The following is a 17,791-nucleotide window of genomic DNA, read 5'->3' on the forward strand; positions in this document are numbered from 1 at the left end:
AGTAAGAAGTATACATTATCAGGTTATAAGCCCTTGATGGGACAGAGTGTTGCAAGCTACACATGGACTAACTCCTCCTATTATGTCCACAGTTTCTTATGAAATAGCGTAAAATAGGAGTATGCTGCAGTCAAGGTTGGCATCTGGGGGAATAAGGGGGCTACATTTGTAAGGCAGCTGGGGAAGATGTATCAAACCTTGGAGAGAGATAAAGTGTACAGAGATAAAGTATCAACCCGTCAGCTTCTAACTCATTTTTCAAACACAGCCTGTAACATAACAGGTACAAGCTGATCAGATGGTACTTTAGCTCCCCCCCCCAAGGTTTGGTACATCTCCCCCCAGAATTCCAATGGCCCTGATGATCCCAGCAGTAAACTGCTTCCCATTCTCAGACAATCTGTTACTGTGGTCAGATCACTGGCATCTGCAGTGTCTGTGGAAAGGAAACATCAGCCCCAACAGAGAGCCTGCCCACACCCAGCCCTGCCTCCGCTTCACTCAGTAGGAGTTTTGCAGGGGTGACCCCACTCAGCACCATCGCAAACGGCACTTGCAGTAGCCTAGGGCAGACGAAGTGTCTCACAGCCTCTGTGGAAGAGCAGCCGCTCGCTACCACTGACATGCCCACGGCACTCCCATAACACTCCCAGGAATGCCCATCTCTTGACTACTCCATTGCTGATACCAGCGATCCCGTAAGCAATGCCCCCTTTGTGTGTACAGCCAGGGCAACTCATGTACCCTAACAGTTTCCAGATAAATTTGCGCAGTAGCAAATAATCGCTCAAGTGCGCCAATATCTGCATTGCGCTCAGTTCATATTTCAGTAGACAGGTTTCCCCGGTTACATGTGGCACTTATGTCAGTCTGTCTTTGTACCGGGCAAAGTGCATTGGTAAAGTACAGAAAGCATCCCATTACATGTCCAGGATGAGACCTGATCAGTATGGATTTATAGATCTCTTCCTGCTGTGTAAACCGAGGTTAACCCAGTGTCAAAGAAATACATAATTAAATGTAATTGGGTGGTCATTCGATTGAGGTATTATGGGATTTTTCCTTCTAATTTGACTATGTTTTCTTTTGGCCCAGCATACAATGTGATAGCTCTCTCGTGTGTAACTGTAAATACAAACATTACAAAACATTTTGTTCAAAATAAAAAATAAATAAAAAAAGGGTTACGTTTCCTTTACTATATGATGACTTTTAAAGTTACAATTCAATAAAGTTTCGAGGTGTTTAAAAAAAAAGTTATCACTCTGGTTGTTTAGGCATGTTAGAACCCTGGCAACCACAGTCACATTATACATGATGTCTTGTAGTGAGCAGAGAGGCTTTGGAACACCCCTCTTTGCACAGCACTCCTGGCCTTCCTTTGTCATCATATGTACAAGGACATAGCTCAGTGATCAGGAAACTCTCTCTTTGGGAATGTGCTTCAGTGCTGAAACGCAATTGTGTTCACCTGCTTTGTAGTAATAACCATTTAGATCTTCCCCACAGAGAGATTTTGGAAAGGGAAGATTGAGTTATAGGAGGGCAGCCTTGAAATGTCAGAAATATGTTAATCAATTGTCTACCATACGTAACAACAGAAGTGAAGACAGTAGTCACAAGAAAACAGTTAATTCATCAGAAGATGTATCGGCAAACAGCGGCATGTAAGGCCTAACCCCGAACAGACAAGAAACATACGAGCTAAAAAAAAACAAAACAAAAAAACAGCCAAAGACATAAAGATAAAACGTAAAAAGTTGCAGACAGGTTTTCACAAGAAATATATAATGATGCCTCCAAAACTTATACTGCAACCCAATATAAAAGAAAACTCTTTCAAGAGTATTGATACAAGGGCATCCAGCCACCCTAAAGAAAATAGGTGGGTCAATGGGATGCAGTCAATTTACCTAAATCAAAATCCCGACAAGGACAAAATACAGATGTTTCAATTACTGAGAAGGTCAAAATACCGATATTTAAAATGTCCACAGGTCAAAAAGTCGACATGAGTTTTTCATGATTTTTTCATTGAAACCGACTTATTCATACTTTACCATCCCAGTGGACCTGGAGGGGAATATAATAGTGCGCTGAGCGCAGCATGGCAGGCGCAGCGAGCCAAACAAGCAGATGCGGTACACTTATATGGTGTCCATGCCGACATAAACAAAATCCAATGGAAAAGATGTGTCGACTTTTTAACCTGTCAACATTTTAAATGTCGTATTTTGACCTCGTCGGTATTTTAAATGTAGGTATTTTGACCTTGTCGGGATTTTGACCGTAGGTCAATTGTTGTCTGTATTTTGACCGTGTCAGGATTTTGATTGTAGGTATTTCATACTAAACCCAGGTCAATATCTGTTATATTAACTCATACCAGGCAGTTTATTTACCATGAGTTGGCACTTCCGATTGAGTTTATGCCCAACATTTAAAAAGGCACTGCTATTACTGTCAAAACACGGCTAGTATAAGCATTGTCCTTTTAAATCTTGGGCATAAACATGATCAGAACCACAGGGTTTTAGAACCGACGCTTAGTAAAATAACCAAGATGTGGAATGAAAGCAATCATATAGTTGGGGTTTTGTTGCTGTAGGAAGAGTCATTATAAAGCTCTCTTTTAAAATACTCTATTATAGTCTATCAGTTATTATCACATGCCATGTAATATACAAAAGAAAATGTACGTCAATCACTCTTCTATGATTTAGTTAAGGTTTTTTGTTGTGAATTTCCTCCTGAGACCCTGAGTCTTACCTTTTCTGTCACTGACAGCTACCAGACAAAGAAATTGTGCATTGAAATCTATTTCTGTATCCTTCCTGTAGGTACAGACAACAACAGAATCCCGGGAGAAGGCTCAATGACGGTTTCCAGCCATGCAATGTTCTTGGAAGGCTGTCCTCTTATTAGCGCTAGCCTCAATTGCTATTCAGTACACAGCCATCCGAACCTTCACCACCAAATCCTTTCACATGTGCCCAATTCCCAACCCAAACAACTGCAGCCCTGGGCAGGACCCCACAGACTATCCTGATCGTCTGTGCGAAGATGGACAGCCGGTAAGCACTAATATTTCAAGGAAGACACATATTCTCATACTGGCCACCACCCGCAGTGGGTCTTCCTTCGTTGGACAGCTCTTCAATCAGCACTCTGACGTCTTCTACTTATTTGAGCCACTTTATCATGTTCAGTACACCTTGATCCCCAAAATGACTCAGAGTAAAAGCCCTGCCGACAGGAGAGTTATGTTGGGTGCAAGTAGAGACCTATTAAGAAGTCTGTATGACTGTGACCTCTATTTTATGGAAAACTATATCAAGCCACAGCCAGTTAACCACACTACTGATAGACTATTCAGAAGAGGGGCAAGCAAAGCCCTCTGCGCTCTCCCAGTCTGTGATGCTCTAGGACCTACTGATATTTACTTAGAGGAAGGAGACTGTGTTAAGAAATGTGGGAGCTTGAATTTGACACTGGCCATGGAGTCTTGCAAGGACCATGGGCACGTGGCTATTAAAACAGTCCGTGTGCCTGAGGTTAATGATCTACGAGCTTTGGTGGAGGATCCCAGGCTGAATTTAAAAGTGATCCAGTTGGTAAGGGACCCAAGAGGCATACTAGCTTCTCGCAGTGAGACATTCAGGGACACTTACAGGTTGTGGAGGATCTGGAGGGCTACCGGTCGCAGACCATACAATTTAGACTCCACTCAGTTGACCACCGTTTGTGAGGACTTCTTAAACTCCGTATCTACTGGGTTTAGCCGGCCACTGTGGCTGAAGGGACGCTACATGCTCTTGAGGTACGAAGATCTGGCTAGGAACCCCATGAAAAAGATGGAGGAGATCTATGACTTTGTGGGTATTCCACTGGATGCGAATGTGGAGAGGTGGATTCTGAATAACACCCGAGGTGACCAGTCCTCAGCCAAACACAAATATGGCACGGTCAGGAACTCGGCAGCCACAGCTGAAAGCTGGAGACTGACTTTGTCATATGATATTGTAGAGTTCACACAGAATGCCTGTAGGCAGGTTCTTATCCAACTGGGCTACAAGACTGTGGGCTCGTCCCAGGACTTGAGAAATCTTTCCTATACCCTGATTGAGGACAGATCTTTTATGCCTTTTTTGTGATGGTCTATTTAATGGTAACTACAGGTGGCAAAGGTATTACAAAGGACACACACACGTGTTCAGAGACAAATTGAGGAAGAAAACAAAACAATATATTTTTTTAGGAGACCTTCCCCCTTCTTGTTTCTCTCGGGAAAGCAAGTTGCACTACAAAGGGTGGAGTAATAAAGCACATGAAACAAAATTGGGAATTATGCCTCCGCAAGACTTGAAGCTGTTTTCATAGTGGCGTTTAATACTAGAGATGGCTGTTAAGCCCGTACAGCTCTTTATTGTCAGAAATTGTTAGCAATGCAGTACGAGCGTCTTATTTGTGTTATGTGAGGATAGCCTTAAATTGATGTTACCAAAAGGACATATTATGAAGAGGCGTGGGTTTCTCATCAGCGGGCATAATCCTGGCAGACTAACTTCTGTAAACGAGAAGTGTACAAAGACAAATTTCAGCCCCAGCTCACACAATGTACAAAGCTTATGCGGCTGTAGAGGGTGTTACAATGTTTACAAAAAACCAAAACACAAGGTATATTCTTCTGAAGTATATACAATTGTTCCTGTCGTTCTGGGTACGCTGTAGGGTGAGGGCATTTGCACAAGTTTTTGAATCATGTTGTAATATTTATAAATGTTTATAAAGAGGTCTGCATTGAAGATGAATGTGTCTTTTTCGCTCTTGAACAGTAGAGGTTAAAAAGAAAACAAAACAAAACCCTGGAGCTTTGTCTAGAATACCTTGGATTTATGTGTGTGACATTTCAAAAATAAACGGGGGAATCCTCAGTGATGATAAAGTTTCATCAATGCAGAGGGGTTGAAAATATAGGCCAGAAATGGAATCCCCATGAATGGCCGAAGGATCGAACCCGAAGAGGCACTTTGTTGTTTTATTTGTGTGTGCGTTTAAACAATTTTTTTTTTAGAAAGGTTTTGTAAGGTTATTGAAGCCTAACAGCGAATGCGTATTTCGCAAGCGAATCAAAAGGTTAAAAATATAGGAGCAAACAGATGTGACACCTGCCTGGCATAAACCAGGTGCATGTGCCCACCTGCATGCATCCTGCGATAGTTGCAACTTTGCATATATTCACAGCGGTGGCTTTTTTTAATGAACGCATTTTAGATTTCAGCCAACTTTGCATCCACCCCGCTGTGTCTAATGGATCAGCTCAATTTTTCAATAAAAAAATCAGTTTCGATCACCCTGGCAACAAAGGGCCTGATTCATAGCTGTACATAAATGCTTTTGACTTAGAGGATGTGCGAAAATATGCTACAGCCAGTAGCGGATTTTACCTATAGGCTGCTTGACTGCAACCCCCCCAGGTAAAATCCACCACCCGATCAGTGTCAATGAAGCCAGATGCAGTCCGTGGGGGTTAATCCCCATTTTGTCTCCAGTCACAGACACACAAGGCAGTCCCACTGGGAGGTGTTCCTCCATCCAGGACTGCCAGACCTGGCTGCGATTAGCAGAGAGTGTGCTTCTTGTAGCAAACCACTCCCTGCCTTTCGCACAGTCCAATCCGGCATCTATGGGCTGCAGTTCCTGCAGTCCATAGAAGCCAGGGGATTGCACATATGCAGTTGCACTGCAGTGTCTGCACATGCGCCGATTCCGGCAACTGCTGGATTCATTGCACAGGTGCTGGGACCGGGAACTGGCTGTCTCATATACTCTTCGGGCATGGGGGTAGCCACAGCCCCTCTACCAGGCGTAAGTAGGAGTCGCCGCTGGTTACAGCTGCCAAGATATGTATAGAGATGCCCACAGGAAACATCGACACCCAGAATAAGTCTATAGTCACTCAGAATGGCCGCTGCAACTGAGAAGCCCGACACATATTTACTGTGTATGGAGTCAGAGGCTGATACACATGGCACAAAAACGGTTCAGACACTCCTGCAGTTTTTACACCACTCCTGTTACCTCCCACAAAAGGCCGTAATCGCAATTCAATCGCCACACGTGCACACTGCAACAGTAACACCTGCGCAGACCACAATCGCTCAACTGCGTGAATATCTGAATAGCGTGCAATTATGAATCAGGCCCAAACTGAGTTAACGGTAAAAAGAAAAGAAAAACAGCACAACCAGGGCTTAAGGTACAATAGTGACAATTCCTTAAAAACGGGAAGCAAAAGTTAGAATGGAATCAGTATTTCTCTACTTACGGATCATCTTTAAATGAAAATCTGATCTTTGAAGAGACAGCTGACAGACAAATCTGTCATCCGACAAAGAAAGCCGGTCCCTTGACAAAAGCCCCCTCACCCAGAAGATAACAAGCTTTGCAGGAACACTGAACACAGCCCAGTTATTTTCTCCTTTATTTGCATAAAATACAGAGTAACAGAATATTTCCCATAAGCGGCTGAATAGGATGCAACAAAACATACTTAGAACAGTGCATAATAGTGACTACAGAGGGAACAAAGGCGCTACTGGCTCTTCTTCTCCAGCATTCAGGGCCTCCAGTCTCTGTGGATATTCATGTAGTAGGAATAAAAAGGCTATGCAAGATGGAGCTAACTTAGCGGAGGGCAGGGGTCATGAGAATAGATTCCACCCGTTTATTGCAGCCATTGTTCTACACGTCTGGCTCATCCTAACATACATTATCTAGGACAAACATATCTTTACCTGTTCTTTTAAGGTGGGCAGGACGACTTCTAGTAACAATGCAAGTCAAGCTTGCGGTGATAGCTGCAAGAACATAGCAGAAGGTCACCTTGACCTAGAAGATTCATGGCCCTGGGTGACAGGCGAACAGAAGGCAAGAGACCACCTTGTCAGCTTATAGGTTTCCGACAAGCCGACGTGGCCTTCAACCCACTTAGCTGTATTACAGAAATGACCATTATCCTCAGCCATGTTTCAGAGTATGCTTTCCCTGCACGGACCTTTCAGCACTTGGCAGAGAGCGGACAGCAGCTTGATGACTTGAGGCAAAAGCTGCTGATACTCCAGAACGTCAGGCAATTCTGCAAGACAACTCAAGGGGAACCCACAGCCAACATTTTAATTACTACCCTCTATATTTAAGAACAACACTACGGAAGAGAAATATCACGCAGTATAAAGAGTGTAGACGCACACCAGAGGAGACGTCGCCCATAGAAACCAATCAGCTTCTACATATTTTATAGAATGTGCCTGGTAAATACTACCACAAAGCTGGTTGCTATGGGCAACTTCTCCAGTCTTTACATTGCTGTATACATCTCCCCCTAAGGGGATTATTCAATTAGTGTCGGATCCTCTCCGACACTAAGGATCCGACACTTCAGTATTCTATTGAGGTCGGTTTCCGCCCGTTTCCCCTCTGATTCCGACCATTCATTTTCATCCACTCTTATGGCCGAAAATGAATGGTCGAAAATGGACCCGTTTTCGACCGCGGCGGGGTGAAAAACACACGGATGAGCAGAGATTCTGCTCATATATGTTTTTCTCGACATTTCGGAATTTTCGACAGGGTGAAAAACCGGCACTTCAATTGAATATTGAAGTGTCGAAAAGTGTCGGTTATCTGTGAAAAGCGCTGTCTTTCCGCCCTGTCGAAAATTCAGATTGAATACTCCTCTATGGGTGAAAAATAACCGCCGGCGAGATGAAGGAATCAACCCGATTCCAGCGAGATGGCCCGATTGTTTAACACGACAATAATTTAAAAGTCAAGACGGTTTTGCCTTTTAAATGACTGCCGCTTTAAAAAAAAAATTGGGCTGGCTCGCCGGAGTCACGGAGATGCCTTCATCTCGCAGACTATTACATTTACCCCAAATAGACAGAGAAAATATTTAAAGAGTACAGCTATAGGTTTTAATGCACAAGCTCTCAGGTGTACTAGAGTCTACTAGGCTATATCATGACTAATTCATATTTTTACTTACGGAATCAGAAAAGACGCACGCCACTCTGACAAAGTTTCGTCAGTCCATTAAAGTCACCCTATACTTGTCCAATGCAATAAATTAATGACAGATTTATTACAGATGGGTTCTCTGTCATCTTACCTGCCATGTGTACGCATCGTGGTAAGAAGATCACGACACGAGTGCCCACGGATGTGACTATACGCAGCCCGACGTGGCTAAACATATGCGTGATGTATGTGCATAGGCATCGTGTTAAAGATGACAGAGGAAACATTCAAACTGACCCTTTCATCTAGGTGCTAATAATCACCAAAGTATGTACCCGAGAAGGACCACTCATGTATTATAACTGTGCACAGAGCAATATTAAAAACATGACAGCATATTATACAGTACTATAATGTCAGCAAATGAATAAAAAATGAATATGGCCCATAGGTCATCAGCTGGACATCTCTGATGTAGAATTATCAGAAGTCTGAATTACATTACTCAGGTATTCTAAGTGAAAGGCCTTCTCCATTCAATTTGAAGTTATTGCCTACATAATCCTATAAAGGCTTCTTGCAAAGATAAATCACCCATCCGTCTGCAACAGTTTTCTAATGACAGCACATACAGTATGTCCTGCCTATGGGTCTGGCTGGCTCTCCTTAGGTCTCCCCTATATACAGTATATACGCGTTAGGTATTCGAGACCGGTGTTCCAGATTCCGACCACAAGAATGGCGCTGGGGGGGAGGGGGGCTTGGTGCGGGGAAGGGGGCGATCGCAATGAAGCCTCATGGTCACTGCGCTCGCCACAGGTTCTGTTCCCACTCCATGGGTGTCGTGGATACCCAGGAGGAGTGGGAATAGTCCTCGGCCCCGTCTGCATTCTGGCGTCGGTATGCTGACCACCGGGATCCCAACCGCCGGTCTCATAATGACATCCCCTATATACTGGGGGCCATACTACATAACTACATCCCCTATATACTGGGGAACCGTGGCACAACAAGCGAGCCCAATACTAAAATGCTGCAATGCAAGCTGTTGGGACTACCTCTATGCTCAGGCTGCATGGGTACACTAATCAAGGGGGTTATTCAGGTTCGTTAGCAAACCAAAAACGCAAGCAACTGGGCAACACCATGCTGCACTGTGGGTGGGACAGATGTAACATGTGCAGAGAGAGTTAGATTTGGGTGGGTTATATTGTTTCTGTGCAGGATAAATACTGACTGCTTTATTTCTACACTGCAATTTAGATTTCAGTTTAAACACACCCCACCCAAATCTAACTATCTCTGCACATGTTACATCTGCCCCACCTGCAGTGCACATGGTTTTGCCCATTAGTGTGTTTTTGTTTAGTTTGCTAACAAACCTGAATAAGGCCCCTAGTCCTTTCTTAGAGCAAACGGATGAGCAAACGAAGGCCGGCTGCTGTGTGGGTACAGAATGCTACTTGGCTCTAGGTCCTCATTTGCAATCATCGCAGCATCAAGCTGTCTGTTAGACATGATATTGGTGAACTAGCGGCAATATTAATAGAAGTTGACAATTTAATAAAGACGGCAATGAGGGAAAAATAAATGAAAGTGATCCCATACATTCAATGTGAAAAAAGTCAACGTCACTGCTGATTAAGACACAAGGGAGATCAGAGAAGTTATTACCAGCCATTGTCTGATCCAGTTAGTTGTAACTTTTCTGTTACATAGAAATTATTGAGAAACCGAATCGGTAACGGGTGGACTGTCAGAATGATGAGTTCTTCTAGAATCTTGGGCTGCAGATCCTTTGCTCTCCTTTGTTTTTAATCAGTTGCTAAATTGTCACATGCAAACTGGAGTCTTAGGTCCGTCTTCATTTCTCCACAACTTCGGGACGCAATGCTCAGCTGGGCACAACAGGGCAGAATATGGAAGGCCAACATCGCCAGTCATCCTGCACACCTGTGTGGGTCATCACCTGCAACTGAATCGCCCCAGGCAGTTTCCACCCTCAGGCTGTTGCTGAACTACATCACCTCCCATAATACACTGTCACTGCTATTGCATCCATATTAGCGGACTATACGCAATTACGGAGAACATCGAAGCTAAGGGTTGGTCTATGGCTACACAGACTGGCCACAGCAGTAGCGACTCAGACATATGAAATCCCAAGGGACGGGATGCCGCCAGTCACATGACTGACACTGAAGATCCCTACTTTGGAGGAGGTATGTATTTCTCCCCCCCACCCCCCTCCCCCACACACTAACCCTTGGGGGGGGGTGACGGCTATGGTCCCTAACCCTCAATACTCATCTTTGGGACGTCGCAAGTCGGTGATCCAGCACCTGTCTCCTAAGTGGTGTCGGGATTTCGGCATCGATCACATGACCGCCTGGACGCATCCCATCAAAGACGCCATGTTTTTGCACATACGATCACGCAGCCATCAGCAGGAACCCACCACTCCCCTTAAACTCCCCGCTACCACCTCCAAACGGTCACTACCTGTCAATCACTCTACAACAAAGTTCTCAGTGTGAGCGGGATTGCAGCGGAACCCTCGCACATGCGCATTACGATAACGGCACGTGTGCAGTTTGACAATAATCTCTCAGATGGGTGCACATTGGTCATTGCGTATAAACAAATTAGGCGCACAGTGCAGTAAAAACTGTGTTTTTTCTCCGTTTTCAAGAACAGCTTTACTTTCCCATTTCAAACCACCCCTCTATTCTCTGGGTAGAACGCCGTGTGACGCTGGCAAGACCTTCTCCAATATTTAAAATGTGTCTAGTGTCTCCTCATAAGGTTATTCTGCCCTCACTTTTCAGTTAAGTTGTTGGATGTGCAGGTGGGGAGCTAAAATGCTGAATTATGGAATGTCCCTGCAATGTTTTTTTTTTTTTTTTTTAAAAGAACGTCTCCAAACCACACAATGGGCTTTATTCAGAGTCAGTTGAGAGTTAAGACTTTTTACTGTCTCACCTTGTGATTTTTTTCTTCGTCTGCGACTAGGCTGCTGAGACTGGCGCTCGAATGGGCTTGTACTCACTGGATGTTGGCGTGCATGTGACCACAGCTGCAATGGAAGTATATGTGTTCTTGGCATGAACTCAAAAGTTAATATAAGCATGGCCTGCCAAAAAGTCTCAAAAGTAGCCTACTGAAGGGCCCTGACCTTGGTGTAAGTGTGAGGTTGATAGGGATGACTGCAGAGCAACGAATGACAACTGCGTCCAATTCATTGCAGATGTGGAAAACACAACTAATTATCCAAATGCATGAGAACCGCAGGAGCAGCGCTTACAAAGTCACCTCTACACTGCACAGAACCCTGGTTCTACAGAAATAAAGACTGATCCATGCACAATTGGGGGAGGGGAAGCCTGCACATATATTTGTTGGTGTGGAAATTTAAAATAAATAAAGACAACATATTTGCATCTACTTCGTGGAGCAATTTAGATGCCCCTAGTCTCTTGGGTACTTATTAGCAGCACATTCCAGCCATTAACTTCAATATATTTCCATTGTGTGCTGTGATTTTTTGAATTTTTCACGCCTCATCTCAGCCAGGAATATCAAGGGGGAGGAGTGGTAGCCAGGGGAGGCAGTAGCAGCCTTGGGAGGGCGAGAGTGGTAGCCAAGGGGAGAGAGTGGTAGCCAGGGGAGGCAGCGGCAGCTAAGTGGAGAGACTGGGAGGCATTGTCAGCCAAGATGAGAGAGTGGTAGCCAGGGGAGGCAGCGGCAGCTAAGTGGAGAGACTGGGAGGCATTGTCAGCCAAGGGGAGAGAGTGGTAGCCAGAGGAGGCAGTGGCAGCCAAGGGGAGAGAGTGGTAGCCAGGGGAGGCAGTGGCAGCCAAGGGGAGAGAGTGGTAGCCAGGGGAGGCAGTGGCAGCCAAGGGGAGAGAGTGGTAGCCAGGGGAGGCAGTGGCAACCAAGGGAAGAGAGTGGTAGCCAGGGGAGGCAGTGGCAACCAAGGGAAGAGAGTGGTAGCCAGGAGAGCCAGTTGAAGCCAAGGGGAGAGAGTGGTAGCCAGGGGAGGCAGTGGCAGCCAAGGAGAGAGTGGTAGCCAGGGGAAGCAGTGGCAGCCAAGGGGAGAGAGTGGTAGCCAGGGGAGGCAGTGGCAGCCAAGGGGAGAGAGTGGTAGCCAGGGGAGGCAGTGGCAGCCAAGGGGAGACAGTGGTAGCCAGGGGAGGCGGCAGCCAAGGGGAGGCAGTGGCAGCCAAGGGGAGGCAGTGGCAGCCAAGTGGAGAAAGTGGTATGCAGGGGAGGCCTTGGGAGGGAGTGGTAGCCAATGGGGAGGCAGTGGCAGCCTTGGGAGGGAGTGGTAGCCAATGGGGTGGGAGTGGAAGCCTTGGTAGGAGTGGCAGCCAATAGAAAATTAGTGACAGCCAAGGGGAGGGACTGGTAGCCAATGGTGAGGGAGTGCTAGCCAAGAGGAGAGTGGCAGCTCAAGATTTGCAGATGCAACTGACTCAGAATAGGTAGCAGAAATGCAACTTCTTAAGGAAATTGAGATAAAGTTTCAATATTGTAAATGAATGCTCCCTGTATTTACTACTTACACTCACCTACAGTAGTAGCACAAGATATCCTTATCTAGAAGTAATCAGCATGCTAGGGAACACTGCAGCCTAATGCTGACCTACACTGGTGTTAAACCCTGCATGAGATCATTTTATTTTAGATAAACTATTTACTACACCCTGCACTGCGCATGTAACATAACAGGCTCTATACGGCTTCTTGAGTGACAGGCATTGTTCTTCCTCCACGATAGCTGGTACTTATATATTACAATGCATGGGGGAAACTAAGAGGCTTATCTTCTGCTCTGGACCGAAAGGGTGGTGATCAACAGATGATAACTGGGTCCTGAAGAAAGGTACAGAGAAAGCCTCCAACTGCTGGTAACTGATGGGACACAAGCGGATTCTGAGAAGGGGCTGTGTACTTTGTTTAATCAAATTTGTCCTTTTTCTTGGGGGCAAAGGAGACCCTGCTGGCAACAGCTCCAACTCCACCAGTCACTGCCCACACTCCTCCTTTAACCAGTCCCACACCGGCAGCTGGCACGCTGGTAACTGCGGTCTTCGTCAGCTCTAGGCTTCTACTGCCCACCCATGCAACACTTCCTAGGGTGGCTCCCACAGCCCCGCGGGTCATGCTGTATAGTCCTCCTGTTACTCTCCAGATTACCCCAGCTGGTGGGTCTGGGTTGTCCTTGGCAGAATCTGGAATAGAAAACAGACAGTATAAACTTTATTATCATCATATTCTTATTCAAATAAAAGGTGCAATGAAACACACATAACAACACTGGCATCAAGTAGAAGAATCCAGTGGATCACCAAGTTCTCTCTGCTACATTCTAGAAGAACTAACAGAGAAAGTGCTTATCTGCGTCCCCAACAACTGTACATAAGAAGATAAGTTTAAGCCTTTTGCTGTGGAGGACAAGTGGGACTCATCCTCCAGGTATACAAGCAGGACTGCGGAGGACGAGCCCCACTCGTTCTTCGCAGTAAGGAGCAAAACTAAAGAAAATGATCTTTCATGTGCCACACCTGTCCTAACGATCGGTGGTGGACCCCCAGGTGAGACTGGGTCCATTCGGGAAATGGTGTGAATCCCCAGGTGAGACCAGGTCCATTCGGGAAATGGTGTGGTGGTGAAGGGGACTTTAAGACCCCCTAGCTTCCCAAACCCACCACCTAGGGAGAGGGGGGTACCCTTGTTTGAAACAGTGCAGTCCCCTCGTTAGAACACTTTGCCCATATAAAAGTGAAATATCTGGTTAACACACTGACTACCAGACAATAACATCTCCCCCTCCCATCCCCCACAATACGGAAAAATAATGTAGTCCAGGCCTGAGGGAAGATCTGCCCAAACCTGGCTACATATTATTAAGTATCACGTATTTTAGAAAAACGGGTCCTTTTTCAAATGTTGGGTCCCTTAATACCAGGCAATGCTACTCCAAAGCTACAGAAACTGACATTTTCCATAAATGTTGGGTCACCTACATATGAAACGGGAGAGTCCCCGCTTTTATATTATGTGGCCCTCTTAGCAGCTGTGTTTGATGATCACCTGTAATTACCAGACAATGGGGGTAATTCATGGTTGAGCGCAGCAGAAAATTTGTTAGCAGTTTGGCAAAACCATGTGCACTGCCGGGGATGGGGGGGGGGGAGATGTAACATGTGCAGAGAGAGTTAAGGGCCATACACACTAGACGATTATTTTGACAATATGGCCGATACCGTCGATTGTAAAACGATATATCGTTCACATCGTCTAGTGTGTATGGTCCTAGCAATCAATGATGTGCGCACCCGTGCTCGTTCATTGCAGGTCAGCGGTGCAGACAGCCCAATGTGAGCAATGTCACTTGTGGCATCGCTCATCACAGCATGTGTGAATGGAGCCGCGATGAGTGATGAACACAATGTGACATTGCTCACCTCCCCGCCAGCAGCTGCGGCTCCCTCCCCGGCAGCGTCTCCGTCCACTGCCCCAGCAATTACGTTTATTTACACCCACTGCCCCACCAATTATATTTCCACTGTGCCACCGATGTAATAAAAAAATAATTATAATGGGTTCAATATATATATATATATATATATATATATATATATATATTTTTTTTTTTATATAAAGTCCAAAGGTGTGGCACTCCAAGCAGCTTGAATAAAGGACAACAGCAGGGCATGCGTGTAGACAACGTTTCAATGCCTTTATCGCTGCATTGTCATCAGGTCTTTTTTGCAGCAATAAAGGCATTGAAATGTTGTCTACACTCATGACCTTCTTTTATTCAAGCCGACAGGAGTGCCGCACCTTAGCACTTTATGTGACTATTATTTGTGGAGGCACCTTGCGCAGCAACACAGTCTTAATGGGAGAGCCGGGCACTCTGGTCTGTGTATATATATATATATATATATATATATATACTAGGTGATCCATCGCGCCCTACGGGCGCTCTTCACACCGTCGTTAGGGGCTACGCCCCGTTAACCCCTGCACGCCTTTGAACATACGCAGGCCGGTAGATAACAGATCTAGAAATGCAGGGCAGTATAGAGGGCATACAGAAATGGGGTCCGGTTGAGAAAAGATAGAGAGGCGTAGGGGGAGAAAGGGAATGTTCAGAAACGCTGTGCGATCGGTAAAGGATAGGGAGAGTCAGGGTGGTAGGGAGAGGATAAAGAGAGGGAAGGTGTTAAGCAGAAAATACCGTTGCAAGAGGCTACAACCCGTTAACCCCTGCACGGGCTTCAGCTGTGCTATAATTGTTATTATATGGAGTATTACCTGCAAAAAAGTTTATGCTAGTGGGTAAATATTGCAAGGGGGAAGGGCGTGCGATTGTCAAGTGGGCGTAGTGGCCGCAGGGCACAATGAATAGCAGTGTAGTATATACTGCTAGTGTATGCAGCACAGCTTATACACACAGTGGCCACAGGTATCAGAGCCGCGTATACACGCAATGGACACAGGTAGCAGCGCAGCTTATGCACACAGTGGCCACAGGTAACGGAGCCACGTATCCACACAGTGGCCAGAGGTATCAGGACAGCTTATACACACACAATACCCACAGGTATCAGTGACGCTTATACACACAATACCCACAGGTAGCAGAGCCGCTTATACACAGAATACCCACAGGTAGCAGAGCCGCTTATACACACAGTGCCCACAGGTAGCAGAGATGCTTATACACACAGTGCCCACAGGTACTGTAGCAGAGCCGCTTATACACACAGTGCCCACAGGTAGCAAAGCAGTTTATACACACAATGACCACAAGTAGCAGTGGTGCTTGTACACACAGTGCCCACAGGTAGCAGAGCCGCTTATACACACAGAGCCCACAGGTAGCAGAGACGCTTATACACAACGTGCCAACAGGTAGCAAAGCAGTTTATACACACAATGACCACAGGTAGCAGTGGTGCTTATACACACAATGGCCACAGGTAGCAGTGCCACTTCTACACACAATTCCCATAGGTAACAGAGACGCTTATACACACAGTGGCCACAGGTAGCAGAGCCGCTTATACACACAATGGCCACAGGTAGCAGGGTCACTTATACACACAATGGCCACAGGTAGCAGTGCCGCTTATACACACAATGGCCAAATGTAGCAGAGTCGCTTATACACACAATGGCCACTGGTAGCAGAGCCGCTTATATACACAGTGGCCACAGGTAGCAGAGTTGGTTGTAGAAACAATGGCCACAGGTAGCAGAGTTGGTTGTAGACACAATGGCCACAGGTAGTAGCTGCGTTTATACGTACAGTGCCCACAGGTAGCAGTGTCACTTAGACACATAATGGCCACAGTATTACTTTTTTTTATTAATCCAATGTCCACTGGTAGCAACTATACTCACAGAAGTTCAGTGTGTGTGTGGGGGTGGGGGTTTGGAAAGGGGGTGGGTTCAGTGAAGTGGAGGTGCCTATCTGTGGCGCTGATCACCCCGATTCAGGGAATAACTTGTAGCGGCTGCGGATGGTGTCCGATGTGCTACATGTGGTGGGTGCGGGAGTGGGTCCAGAGGTGTTGCGGGTGGTGAGGGGGTGGGTGCAGTGGCACGGATGGCGGAAAGGGTGCAGAGGTGCTGTGGGTGCGGGAAGGGTAGGTGTGGAGGGGACGCGGATGGGGGAGGGGGTCTAGAGGTGCTACGGGTGGGGGAGGAGCGGGTGCGAAAGGGAAGTGTAGATGCTGTTGGTGGGGGAGGGGTGAGTGCGGGGGGGCTGTGGATGAAGGAGGGGGTCTGGAGGTGGTGTGCGTGGGGGAGGGGCGATGTAGCAGGGGTTTGGGGAGGTGGGGTTGCAGGGAGGGTGAGGTTGGGTGATAGGTTCTAGAAGTGCTGCGGGTGGAGGAGGGGTGGCTGCAGGGGAGCTGTGGATGTGGTCCGGAGGTGCAGGGGCTGCCGCGGTTTGTGGCTGCTACGGGTGGGGGAGGGGACGGGATTGCCGCAGGTGGGGGAGGGCACGTGCCGTGGGTGGGGGGACGGGTGTGGTGGGTGCTGTGAGTGCAGCGGGTGGAGAGGGGCGGGGGTGCCGTGGGTGGGGGAGTGCTGCAGGTGTGGGTGCTATGGGTGGGGGAGGGAGTGCCGTGGGTGGGGGAGGGGCGTGTGCTGTGGGTGGGGCTGGAGTGTTGAGGGTGGGGTGTTGCAGGTGTGGGTGCATGGGGTGGGGGAGGGAGTGCCGTGGGTGGGGGAGGGGTGTGTGCCGCGGGTGGGGAAGGGGCGGGAGTGCAGCGGGAGGGGGAGGGGCGTGTGCCGCGGGTGGGGGAGGGGGCAGGGGGTGCTGCAGGTGTGGGTGCTACGGGTGGGGGAGGTGCGTGTGCTGTGGGTGGGGGAGGGGCGAGAGTGTCACAGGTAGGGGAGGTGCAGGGGGTGCTGTGTGAGGGGGAGGGGTGGGGGGTGCTGCAGATGTGGGTGGTATGGGTGGGGGAGGGGGTGGGAGTTCCGCAGGTGGGGGAGGGAGCAGATCTGTGCCTGTGACTCCACCCAGCGTTAGAGGGCCAAGCACAGAGTCACAAGGCTATTATATAGGAGATATATATACATCTCCTATATATTAGCCCTGTGACTCTGTGGCTGCATTTCTAACGCTGGGTGGAGTCACAGACCTGGGCGGACTTAGCAGCTCCTGCCCTGTCCCAGTGTCAGCACAGCACACACCAATAGCAGAAGGGAGCACCAGCCAGAGATTCCACCCACCATTCCCTGCCAC

At 47.2% G+C, this 17,791-nt stretch overlaps 2 protein-coding genes across 4 annotated transcripts in view; one reads left to right on the plus strand and one right to left on the minus strand.

Moving 5' to 3' along the window:
- Positions 1 to 4,934, plus strand: part of CHST1 (carbohydrate sulfotransferase 1) — a 281,686-nt gene extending 276,752 nt beyond the window's left edge. For all 3 annotated transcript variants that reach the window (XM_063944328.1, XM_063944326.1, XM_063944327.1), the window contains one exon: positions 2,841 to 4,934. In XM_063944328.1, the coding sequence (XP_063800398.1) occupies positions 2,892 to 4,154 (1,263 nt within the window). In that variant the 5' untranslated portion in view covers positions 2,841 to 2,891 and the 3' untranslated portion in view covers positions 4,155 to 4,934. The remainder of the gene's footprint in view (positions 1 to 2,840) is intronic.
- A 1,536-nt stretch (positions 4,935 to 6,470) lies between these two features.
- Positions 6,471 to 17,791, minus strand: part of LOC134968822 (transmembrane protein 263-A-like) — a 358,912-nt gene continuing 347,591 nt past the window's right edge. The window contains exon 3 of the mRNA XM_063944329.1: positions 6,471 to 13,256. Coding sequence (XP_063800399.1) covers positions 12,982 to 13,256 — 275 coding nt within the window. The 3' untranslated portion in view covers positions 6,471 to 12,981. The remainder of the gene's footprint in view (positions 13,257 to 17,791) is intronic.

Source organism: Pseudophryne corroboree, chromosome 11 (genome assembly GCF_028390025.1).
Source record: "Pseudophryne corroboree isolate aPseCor3 chromosome 11, aPseCor3.hap2, whole genome shotgun sequence".
In the NCBI taxonomy this organism is placed as follows: domain Eukaryota; kingdom Metazoa; phylum Chordata; class Amphibia; order Anura; family Myobatrachidae; genus Pseudophryne; species Pseudophryne corroboree.